The following is a 12,383-nucleotide window of genomic DNA, read 5'->3' on the forward strand; positions in this document are numbered from 1 at the left end:
GATGTGGCAGCTGGGGACATGGTTTAGTGGTGAACCTGGCAGTGCTGAGTTAATAACTGGTCTCACTGATCTAAAAAGTTTTTTCAACCTAAATGATTCAACGCTGCAATGATTCTATTCTATTATTCTATACAGTTTAAGTCAATATATTCAAATGTCATCCATTTCTGGATGGCACTTATTTCTGGGTAGACAAACTGCAGGGTACATCCCACAGCGACTACTTCTCTAACCACCTAAGACAGGAGAATTGCTGGAACAAGCTCTTGCTTTTAGTTTCTGACTATCCCTTCCACTCACAGCAGAGCCCTGCCAGAGCCTTGAGTCAGGATGTGCATTTGGACATTAAAACTACAAAACACCTCTGGGTGTCACAGCACACAAATCTAGAGTCAAAATTACTCAAATGCACCACAACAATGCACGGAGAGAAAGGAGAATGATTTCAGAATCCTGAACAGGAGCTATAATGCAGGGTTCAGAAATCTTTTTCAACCAGAACACAGACCACCTTAGCACTGCATAGGCTGAGATTGTGTTTGTAGAAATGGCAGCGCAATAGTAAAAAGCTGATGCTTGCAAATGATGGAATGTAACCCATACTGCAAAAATGGGCATTCTGATATACAAAAACAAAGCCATTCTGTAACAAAGCTTAAGAACACTTCACCATGAAAGCTGCCAAAGGTAACAAGTGTGAAATCTGGATAAGTCCCGGAGGTAGACTAAAAAAAAAACCCACTAAAATCAAACACACTTCTTTATCTTTTTTTACTTATTCCTTTATCACAGTCAGTGGAATTTATTTATAGCCACGCTACAGCTCACAATCACAGGTTTAACTATGTATAGTCTTCAAAGAAGGTTTAAAGCATCAGAAATGCATTTGGTTTTTATACTTTGATTTGTAATATCATCACGAGCTGCTCAGCTGATTTCTGAAAACACAACAGCATCATCCTACAATTAATGCCATAATTTCACAAGAACACTGACAGGAATTCTCAGCTATATCCTTTTTTTTTCCAAAAAAGGAACACTTCCACAGATATTATTCTTATCATCCGTGATCACAGTCATCTGCAAATATATTTTATACAAGTAGTGAGATCTGCAAAAAATTAGGCAAGACTCTCTTTTATGCTTTTGCCTGCATTTTTATCTTGGTCTTTATCTTACTCTTTCGCAATATACTCTGGAGAAAAGAAAAACATTTTAGTCCTACTTTCTCAATAAAAAAAAAAGAGGCTTACATGAATTAATTGTTAATTTATATGTGCATTTGTCTCTTCTTGTCAAAAACTTTTCAATCTGGCCGCCTTCCAATCATCTCTAATCTGCCTTGAATTAACAACATGGGACAAAGGCTACATTTCGGTGCAGCTGTCACAATTCCAACAGTTTTAAGTTTACAGCAATATTCAAACCAGCAACGTGTTTTGATCCCCTCCTCTACAGAATGTTTTTACTTTTCTCCTCATTAGGCTCTTTCATCTTACAGTACTGCCACATGTCTCCACATAAGGTCAAATAGCAAACTATCCAGCTTTGCCCAGCTAAGAACAAAAGCCAAACTAAACACCTGCTAACAAGAGAACTGCTTTATGCTGAAATCACAGCGCTCAATGGACACAGTTCAGCTACAGAAGCTTTGCATGAAGCCTCCTCTAGTTTGCAGCAAGTATAGACTTGACGCATCCACCTAAAGTTAGACTTGCTCATGAAGCATGATTCACTGACTCACAGGTTTCAACAAATAGTTTATTTTTAACTGGAAAGGCTGTTATCAGCTGGCTACAAATTTGCAAGCTGCTTCTATCAATCCAGAATTGTGTGAAGCAGCTGGTTTTACCACGCACACTCTACAACTTTCCAATAAAGATGGAAACCTCAAATAACAAATTTGGGCCCACTGAAAGAAGGTAACAGAAAAATATCCTGTTAAAAAATAAGAAACCCTTTGTCAGTTCTAACATGGCATCCAATGAACTAGTGAGGCAGAAAATGATAAACAAAGCTAACAGGTCACTTAGAGAGTATTGCAACATGGAAAATGGTTTCCTTCCTGTCTCCCACAGAACTGCAGAGAAGCAGAAGCACTCATGGGTGAAACCTGCATGCTTGGGGTTTGGAGCACGTTTGGTCCCCAGACTGAAAGGTTATCAGCAGTTGTTATCAGCTGCTTTTGGAACACCTGCATATTTCATACCATTATGTATTACAGATGCACTGTGCTCTTCACAAAAGTAACTTCACACTCCCCTATGATAAGTGGCATCTTTTCAAATACAAAAATTTGGGTGAGACAACCATAGAAGTTTCCCAAAACTCTCCCATTTTTAACTTCTAAAATCTTGCTGCTACCACTGTTCTTTTTATTCTAAGGTAGGGAAAATGACTGGACCTGAAATAAGAGGAAAAAAAATGTGGCTTGCTGGTTTGCTCTCAAACTTGCAAAAAGTCCATTTCAAAAACATTTACAAGAACGAGATATTCACTGAATCCCTTGCCTTAGTCTGAATAACAAATGTGGTTTTCATGTAAACAGTGCTGTCACCAAAACAATGACAACCATCACACATCTGCCAGCATTTGTCACAAAACTGAATAAAACAGACCAAGTGTCCTTAGAAAGGGCTGTGATAACTGATGGTTTGATACCCTAAGAAAATGAGTTATCTGCATTGCAAATCCATTTCACAAAGGTGACCTGGTCAATCCCCATATGGAGAGTAGGAGCAGCATCAGCCTTTAAATTCACTTCACTTCTTCCGTTTCAGGAGCAAAGTGGCAAAGTCACACACACTAGATGGAGCCACTTGCCTCTTCCAGCCACAAAAGCAGCCAGAAAACTGGTCCTAAAAGGGACATAAAGGAGGTATGAAGAAAAAAAGGACAGTGTCTAATAAAACCAAGTACTTATGACAAATTGCTTACCTAGCTGGACAAGATACTGAATGGTTAAAAGTATCATATTCTCCACACTTAGCAGCTGACTGCTGGACAAACCCAAGAGATCCAAATCCTTGTTTTCCAGCTGTGGAATCTTGTAGCAGTTCACCAGCAAGGGACTTACAACAATATCACCAACATTTCCATAGAAATAAGGTAAAGTGCCATAGCCTATGATAAAACAAACAAAACCCCCCAGAAATTAATAAAATTTGCCATTACATGAAATCTTGCACAATAATACATTTCCAAACATCTTCATAAAGCTGTCTGGCAAAATACATTGCACCAATGACTGTTCTTGGCATTATAACAGCTTAAAAAATAAATTATAGCCCAGGGATCCTCTGCTGTGTTTTACCACAAATGATCACATACATTTGCAAGAACTAACATTAACTGCATGATATCCAGCAGGGTAATAACTATTAATATTCTCATCTGTATTTGGATAACATCTGTTTGGGTCTTACCTGACCTTTAAATACAGATTCTCCATAATATAGTGTACGAAGAAGAAAAATCAATGAAAGCAAAAGTACATTGATCTTAATGTTATAAAAGCAGCATAAGTCACGTTAGCATTGATTCAGCCACTGTGGTATTGCTGTGATTGATTTCACTTTTTTTGCCACCTCCCCATTCTATTTTCATAAACAGGTAAAATAAACATTGACGACTAAACAGGCTATTCCGTAAGGTAAAGCACAGGAGCACAGGCTAACTCCTCTTTTCCTTCAGAATGTTTTTCATTTCAAAAGAAGCATTTCCACAGAGATTTTGCCAAATCCATCCTTTTGGGTACATCTGGTTCTGTACTATTAATAGGACGCTGTTTCTCAGGGCCACTAACGTTTAGCCTAACTGAGGACTTAATGGCAGCTCTCCAAGAGCCTAAGGGCTGCATTCAGTTTGCACTTAAGCTGATGGCTGTAGGCACCCTCATCTTTAATAAGGAAGTGTTTCTCTGAAAACCATTAGAGCACCAGGCTAGAGCTTTATAATCGGCTTCCAGAAAACAACGCTAAGCAAAACAAACCAGAAGCGTAACCCTATCCTTGACAGATTTACTGGTGTACATGGCCCTGTTAATTCTCCAGGAGCTGTGTGTATTAAAATTATCTGTGCAAGTCAGGACTTGGAGAACTTCTCCATTCCTTTGGGGAAAATTATTCCACAGACTGTATTGACAAGCACGTTCTGTTGACACTGAAGCTACTTTATATGACCATCCATACTATATTGGACCTAAATAAAATTTAGAGTGGAAAAAAAAAGTCACTCATCAAAATTTTGGCAGCACTAGCTGACCCATCTATTTTAATGTATTATGCCCAAATAGCTCAGGTTGAAAGGCATATTCACATTAAAAGTCATACTCTTAAAGCAATGTCTTTCTAAGGGTTAGCAAAGTACTTTATACAACTAAAGGATCTTAAAAGCCTGAAGCCTGATCTGTTATCTCAATTGCTTACCAGAACTATGGACTATAAATGACAAAAAGTTAGTATGATTTACTTCTGTTTATTCAGTGCAAATCAATTTTGTGGTTCTCACGTAGAATTCTGGGGCTTCAAGATTTGAACTATAAATGCTGCAGGAAATATTTGCTTGGTTTATAAGTTGTTTATACCAGAAAGCTATTTTCATTACTTGGAAATTGTTCTCTTCTTGGGTTTTACAAAAATCTTATTTGTATAAAACTTAGATTTGGCTAGTGGTTCTGCATAAATTTGACCTAGAGGTGACCTGTTTGCAAATCAGGTTGTCCAGAAATCGCCTGACTCTCAGTTTTAAATATTGAGCAACTAAAGGAAACTATCTGTGACAAACCGACTTTGTATTGTACTGAATGCCAGAACCAACAGAAAGAAATAAACCCCCCTTTGTCCTGGGCAGTGTGTATTAGTACAAAATGCAGCATTTGATTACCCAGTGTAAGACTTACCTATCAGAATCACTGGTCTGACTCCCGAGTTATTCAGCAGGTTTTCAGGAACTATTACAGTCTCCCCTGCTGGGAGGGGTTGAGGCTGTAAAATTCCAGTTAACATGGATTGAGGAACTGGGACTGACAAAAGAGGCTCTATAAAATAAAGAAAAGAGAGGCTTCCATTACTAAAAGGCTCATACTGTGATTTGGCCTTATGAACAAATAAGAAAAAAAAATTACTGTAAATCACTAACTGTAGTAAAATTCAAAAGGTCTCTGCATTTCCTGCTATAGTTTTAAGCAATTTAAATGAAGAGCCTATATCCTCCTGTAGACCCACCCCTAAAATAAAACTTTTTCTGGCGACTGTATTGTTAGTGAGAATGAGAGAGCAAAACACCGGCTTGAATATGCATCTTTAAACAAAGCCAAGTACTAAGCCAAAAGGCCACCCCCCAATACTGCCTCTCAATACAAGGGAAGAAACTGCTTCAACTCCTGACCTAGAATATATGTAGATAAGAAAAATAAAAGCAGGCCAAAATCTCAAAGTTGCCCTTAGATAGTTGCTACAAGGATAAAAATCAGGCTTTACTCATGAAAGAGCAGCAGCAGCTTTCATAAATAAAGGAAACCAAGCGCAAGAATTTTGTAATCTGTAATCAGGTTTCGGAGTAAGGCCTGCTTCACAAGTTTCTTAGGCTTCATTTGGTGGTTTGCAACCACTTTTTCAAACCATGACATCAAGAGAAAAACATCAAAGGCAGGATGAATGAATGCATACATTTTACCAGGGTAAACTGTTTATCCAATAGAAAAAAGTACTACTAAAGACTCATAGAAAATGGAGTACATAAGAGAGGTAGCAGATTAGTGGAGACAAACTCAACAAAGAGGGGAGATTGCCTTATATCATGTCTCTTCAGCAAGTTTCTGAAGATAGAAACTGACAAAAGCTGCAATTTGAGGTGTTCAGAAAAGCAGGCCTGCAATACCATGTAACCTTTCCTCCTATGATGAATATCTCTGAAAACAATTCCAAAATATCTTAAAACCAAGTCCTCAAGAGCAGAGTTAAAAAAGCATTGAGCATTTTGATGAATGGCTTTTTCATTCCTTGGATGCTTATTCTCTCACTCTATAGAGAGAAGAATAAATAACTCTTTATTCCCCTTTAGAAAATATGCTAAATCTCACAACTGAAAAGTACTCAAATAGTGAACAGTTTTATTAACAGTTATGAATAAAGAGTTATTGACATGGATATACATCAGTATTTGTAATTTATTCTATTTCATGTCATGATGTTAAACTCCTACAGCTTTTCCATGCACAACTAGCATTTGGCCTCACTTTCTGCTTTTAATTGAAGATCACCTAGTGTATCACTATCAGTGTCCTTTGTTAGGCCAAAATTATATAAAGCTGTTTTTCCCATGCAGAAACAGAGTGTACGGGCTCTGTAGCATCCCACACCAGACTGAGACACAGCAGTCAAGGTGAAGGCTAATGAAAAATCCTTGAAATATATTCATATATCCATACACCTGCACAATTTTAGAACAACTGAGTTACAGTTGGGGGAACCATGGATTTCTTTTAGCTTTGTATTTTAAATAATATTATTTGCCTCTTCCCTTCCTCTCTCCCCCCCAGCAGCTTTACATCCCCTGTGTCGCATCTTAGATTACAACAACCAGGACCGAGCAATCCTATGTGCTTTTTTGGGGGCATGGTGTGCTTAAATACTCCATGTTGTGCTTAAATACTTTGACAAGATCAGTCATGTTTACTGTGCAACACGTGAGAGGTGCAGCACAGGGCTGCTGGGCTGGCTGAGTTCACGTTTTAGCAAATGAAACGGTGTCATTCAAGTTTTACCTGCTCTGGTTGAAGGCCGGATGGTAGGAACAGGTACTGCTAAACCAGGAGGGGGGACTGGGGACCCAGGAGACCATCCTCGGTGGCGTTTCTTTGGTGGCCCAGAACTGGACATAGATGCTGGAAGGAAAGCAAAAATTAATTCTAAACCCTGTCCTCCCAAATGACCAAATTCCAGCCCAACCTCCATTTCCCAGCGGTGTTGAGCGGGTATCACATCGCAGAGCACCAGAGGCTCATACCCAGATTCACATAAAACCAGACTGTGATATGAAAAACATTGCTACCTGTGCTAAAATGTCCAGCATTATCATTAATGCCATGCCAAAAAGCAAATGGATCTGTAAAGACTGAACAGTAGGAGCAGCTACAATTGGAAGAAGAACAAAATCACAAATTCCAAGCTCACCATCCAATGCAGCTTAGAATAAAAACACAGAGAGGTTTTCTTTACCTTGATCTCCGGCTGCACAGCCAGGACTTGGAGATGTCGAGTGAGGCATTGGCCGAGAGACTGTAGTACTCAATGCATTATTTCTTCCTCCATTAGCGTTTCCATTAGCAACATCCGTGGCACACAGGGAAAGAGGAGCTGAGTATAATAAAATACAGAGTGTGTGCCTTGAGACAATCTTGAAAATAAACAAATAAAATAATACAGCCATACACTGATGCAAAAGAAAAGGGCGAGATGCGGGACTGAAAAAAACCACACTCCAGGGAAAGCATGAAATGTACTCGGTAAAGAAACATTCAGATTGCAAAACCAAGCCTTGAAAAGGGGTGTCCAGATTTCAAGGGGAGGAGGGATAGGTGGAAGAAAAAATGCAAAGAAAGCCCCACCAAAACACAATAAAAAATTGCACACACACAAAATTATTGCGAAGTTCGTGACATATTTTCTTACACAGCAAAAAATTTTTTAAAATATACATCACGAACTCAGTTTGTTAAGATTTCTAAGCCACAAGTGGCTTAGAAATTTTCCCCCAGTCATCCCTATGCTATGCACAGTAATTCATTACAGGGCTCTCATCTAAAGCCTTAACAAAGGACAGGGAAGGGGAAGACAGGGCAGTTTACTGCAAAGTGTACATGGCCTGAGCATTCCTGAGGCAAGCCATGCTTAATTTTGCTACTTCTGCCTAAGGTGATTCTCCAGTCCCAGCAAGCCTGACACTCTGGCAGGACCCGCTGTATCCACAATGGATGATCACCAGAAGTTATCATCACTCATTGCTCTCATTCTTTTTCAGAACAAAGTTTTTGCAGAGGAAAAAAAAATGGCATAAACTGCCAAAATGGAGGCCAGTGGAAACTCCAGTTCCTTGCTGATATCAGCCAGCTTCACAAGGATTTAGCTCCCAAGAACACATTCCAGGAGCAACACCAGGAGATGGTGCAGCAGTTTGCTGATGGCAGCTGCAACTGGAAGTGTTAGAGATGTGGGTGTGTAGCTTAAAACAATGGAACTCACCAGCTGCAGACTCCAAATAAATTCTGGTACAATTGCCAATTACAAAATATGAATAACCTCACTTGCCCATTGTAAGCTCCTCATTTCTACTCTGAGTCAACAATTTTGTATGGTGGGCATGGGTCAGTTAAAGTGGTTGAAAAGCTGGGAAGAAATTTCAGTGCAAAATAAAATCACACAAGTACGGAGGGGGAAAGGTATTTTGCACAAAGAACTGTTAATGATTTATTAGATAAAACATAATTGTATTGTATACCATAACCAATCCCATGTTGTATTAAATAGCAGATGTAATACATCATGTATAAAATCATATATACATGTTCATGTGCATGTATAAAACAAATGAATAGATACATTTTCTTATTCAAGCATACTGTCCTGCAATAAGTGTGATGATTTCTTTTTTATTGCTCAAAGATGAACCACCTAAAGTAAAAAACAATCAGATTATCCCAACAGAGTGTCAACGTGGGATTTAGATGTCACAGTTGAGGGTTACAATTTATTAAACACACAATACAGAAATAAACAATTAAAACAGCAGCTATATTAAAACTCCTTAAAATGAGACTAAAATCCATCACATGTATGTGGAGGAACTATAATTGTTAGAAATTCAGAACTGCACACAAGTCTCAATTACTGAGGCAGGAATCAGAGTGATATCAAGAGGTGACATTTATGCTCTCTTACAGTTAGGAAGTGCAGAGAGAGACATCACTGCACTCCTACCAGGATGTTAAATCTGAAAGCCAAGGTGTGGCCTGGGGACAGTACTAACTGCAAAAATTTCTGTGCCAAAGACTGCAAGAATATGAGAGTTCTGGAGAATGCTAGTGAATGTTTTCCTTTCCCATTTCCACCAAAAAAGTAGCATTCTCTTTTCTTGGCTGTTAAGCTGATGATTCCCTTGGCTCTCAGATGTTTTGGAAAGCAAAGCCATACCTGCAGCAAATGCCTTTCCTACAAGCTGTACTGACAGAGCCAGAGGTTTCACAATGTTCTTGTTCCGGGATGGGTCCTGTGTTCCACTTAAGTTAACAGCAGCAGAAGATGATTTTGCTGGACTGAACACTGAGGAATCTGAGAATATAAGTTGTTTAATTAATGATTAAAATTTATATATATATCTATATAATTTTTATTACATACACATTTATCAAAACTCATCTCTGCATAAATTACAAAGAATTTTTTTACACACCTAAGAAATTACCATGTATCTTCCAGGAGTTTTAACAATCATTTAACTGGGTGTTTCTATAGAATCTTATAATCTACTGAACCCATGATTGATCTCTTCCACAGTATTTTGCACTCACACACACTCAAAAAATATTTTAACTGTAGAAAGGGTTATCTTATTACTCCTCAAAAGAGCCTCATGGGATAGGCAAGGAAATGCAGTTTTCTCATGGTTCACATGAGGAAGCTAAGATAAAGAGCTTATGGAACTTGCAGCCAGCAAGCATAGGGAATAAGCACTGGAAACAGTTACCTAAAAGAGGTGGTGGAATCTCCATCACCTGAGATTTTCAACAAGAAGCTACTGAATCTCTGTCAGACACAACTAAGCTTGACTAAGGACAGAAAAAACCAAACCCAAAAATATAGCCTCCTGATAGCACTACTGTCTACAAAACTATGAAAAGCTTATGTCATTTATAAATCTGGGTAAAAAATTAAGGGCATTTGAGCCCAAAGTCTTTGCATAAATTAACAAACTTCATGGAGCACTTAACTAAGGCTAAAATTTATAAATCTTATTTTGTAGAAGAATAAACTGAAGAAGAAACAAATTTGAATATTGTCCCGGTATAAAACTGATTCCAAGCCTCTCAGCATGTAAATCCCTTTAACATCAGGCATTTCATAGTTGCAATTTACTTCAAGAAAAAAATTGGCATTTGGATGCTGATACACTGGCAAATCCAAATTCTTATAACCAGAGTGAAAGAATATTAACTCAGCATCAGTCCAGAAAGTAGTTTGCAACAAGCAGGCAAAGGAGGCTAAGTTCACCTACAGATGTCCCAGTTAAACAGCCACCTAAAGAAAACAGAAGACAAAGACCAACTTGATCTGCCAAACACATTCACCCTCAGGCCTCACACCATTTGGTGGAGGAGGGTGGGAGGAAGCTCTTCTTTGCCAGACATAGTAACTGACATGAAGAGCTAACACAGAAGCCTCTGCTGCTGCTGCTGCCCCACCAGAAAATCTTCTCCATGCTTATAGGAAATACTTTGAATGGCTAACAAAATAGACCACCAGGTCAGGCCCTTGGAGGGAGACACTGGTCTGCCATTAAATATGATGTAGCAAACATGTCGTGTTGAAGTTTCTTTGAAGTAAACTGTCCAGAAGCTTTGGGGTTTTTTTGTGTCCCCCATCTCTAACTGTAATACATTTTCTTGAAATTTTATCTGTGAATGTGGGTGTGGCTGGTATATGTTTAAACACCACTCTGTTACCCAATCAGGACTTATAGTTATTAAAATACCAGTTATTAAAATTCTTCATCTTTCTCTTCTAAAGTCTTGTTTCTAGTTGCTTAACATGTGAATTGAATTTTCCCTTCAAGTGTCTGCCCAAAACCATATTTTTGATGCTGTCTGCCCATAACTATGTCTTGTAGAACTCAGAGACTGAACTGCTCACCAGAAACATTTACGCAACTTTTAAAGAAAAAAAGAGATATGAGTTGATGATGAGCTGAAAACAATTTCAGGAAACAACCTGCTAATAAGTAGTCCTGTTTTAAAACAACCTAGAAGCAAACTCAAGTAGAAAGAGCTATGCAGAATCTAGAAGAGAAAAAGCCAGAAAAGCCCCACATCACAGGTGACACGTCAGAATTTATGCCACTGAATAAAAGGTGCTCTCCCCCATTCTCCCAGTCACAGGGGACTCGTGTATGTATGTGGCATTATCTTCCCTAGGAGATAACAGTAGAAGGAGATGAAAAGGTTTTGACAAGCATGACCTAGGAGTACAAACAGCGACACACAGAAACACCCAGCAGACCGAAAATGGCAGGGAGTGATAAGGAGAAAGCAGTATGCAAAAGGTGTATCTATTAACTTGGCAGATACAATAGAAGACAAAGCTGTGTAAATATTAGAATGCTTGTTGCTCCAAATAAACAGGTTCTCATGCATCTGCACAGTTCTCATGCCTGGATCTGGAAGCCAAGGGATCGTGCAATGAAATGCAGATGTGTTTTAACCACACTGTCATTTAATTTTACCCAAAGCATTTAGCTTCCTCAACAGAGACAGGGGCAACCACCTGAGAGAAGTGCCTCTGAGAATACTAATCAGTGATTATAATCTCATATGAATGCCTGTGTTCAGCTTTTGTTTATTACTCCTTTGGACAAACTTTCTAGGTGTAAGAAGTATTTTAACCATCTTGCTTTCTATCTGCATTTCATGCTCCTTTAAAGAAACGTATGGTTTTGGACATTCATATCAATTAATAGCAACAAGCCATTTTCTCTTGTTTTCAATTTTTCAAGAAATAGCACAGACACAAAAACATACAAGAGCATAGATGAAGCTGCAATAAAGCAATGAGGAAGAAAGCTCAAACAAAAGCATTTTGTCTACTTGCAATAAATAAATAGATACATGATATTAAGATGCTGCTTCTTTGTCAGTCAATGTCTATTTGATTTTTATATTTTCTCCTTATTTAAGGATATCATTAATAGCTTTCTAGAATGGTTGTGAGAGACCTGTTAGCTCACATAACGAAAACCCACTGTATCCATATGGGGAAATTGCAATTCTAAGTACACCTTTGCGTGCAATGAAATTTAAATAAATAAGGAAATCAGCAAGTAAATAAAATAACATCTGGTCCCCTCTCCCTAAAAGGAGATTATTCTCCTTTTCCAGACAAATAGCCGAGTTTATATACTAAGCAAACACTTCCCTACAAACATGTAATTGAAGTTTTTTGAGATGCACAAAAAAAATTAAGGAAACAAAGGGGTTTCAACAAGAAGGTACAGAATCAAATAAATTAATCAAAAGATCGTTTAATGCTTTTACATCAGTTGTTGTTTTGAGACTAATCTAACCTTCAGCCTCACCTGGGTCTTAGTCTTTGCCAAAGCAAATTTTGAAAGGC

General features: G+C 38.3%; 1 protein-coding gene across 3 annotated transcripts in view; it reads right to left on the reverse strand.

Annotated features, from left to right (window-relative positions):
* The window catches only part of GREB1L (GREB1 like retinoic acid receptor coactivator), a gene marked incomplete at its 5' end in the record, with an annotated part of 59,086 nt that overhangs the window by 33,942 nt on the left and 12,761 nt on the right, over positions 1–12,383 (reverse strand). For all 3 annotated transcript variants that reach the window (XM_084216865.1, XM_084216866.1, XM_084216864.1), the window contains 5 exons: positions 2,938–3,123; positions 4,901–5,038; positions 6,767–6,886; positions 7,221–7,358; positions 9,192–9,329. In XM_084216865.1, coding sequence (XP_084072991.1) covers positions 2,938–3,123; positions 4,901–5,038; positions 6,767–6,886; positions 7,221–7,358; positions 9,192–9,329 — 720 coding nt within the window. The remainder of the gene's footprint in view (positions 1–2,937; positions 3,124–4,900; positions 5,039–6,766; positions 6,887–7,220; positions 7,359–9,191; positions 9,330–12,383) is intronic.

The sequence above is a fragment of the Fringilla coelebs genome, assembly GCF_963513975.1.
Source record: "Fringilla coelebs genome assembly, chromosome: 1".
NCBI classification, from domain to species: domain Eukaryota; kingdom Metazoa; phylum Chordata; class Aves; order Passeriformes; family Fringillidae; genus Fringilla; species Fringilla coelebs.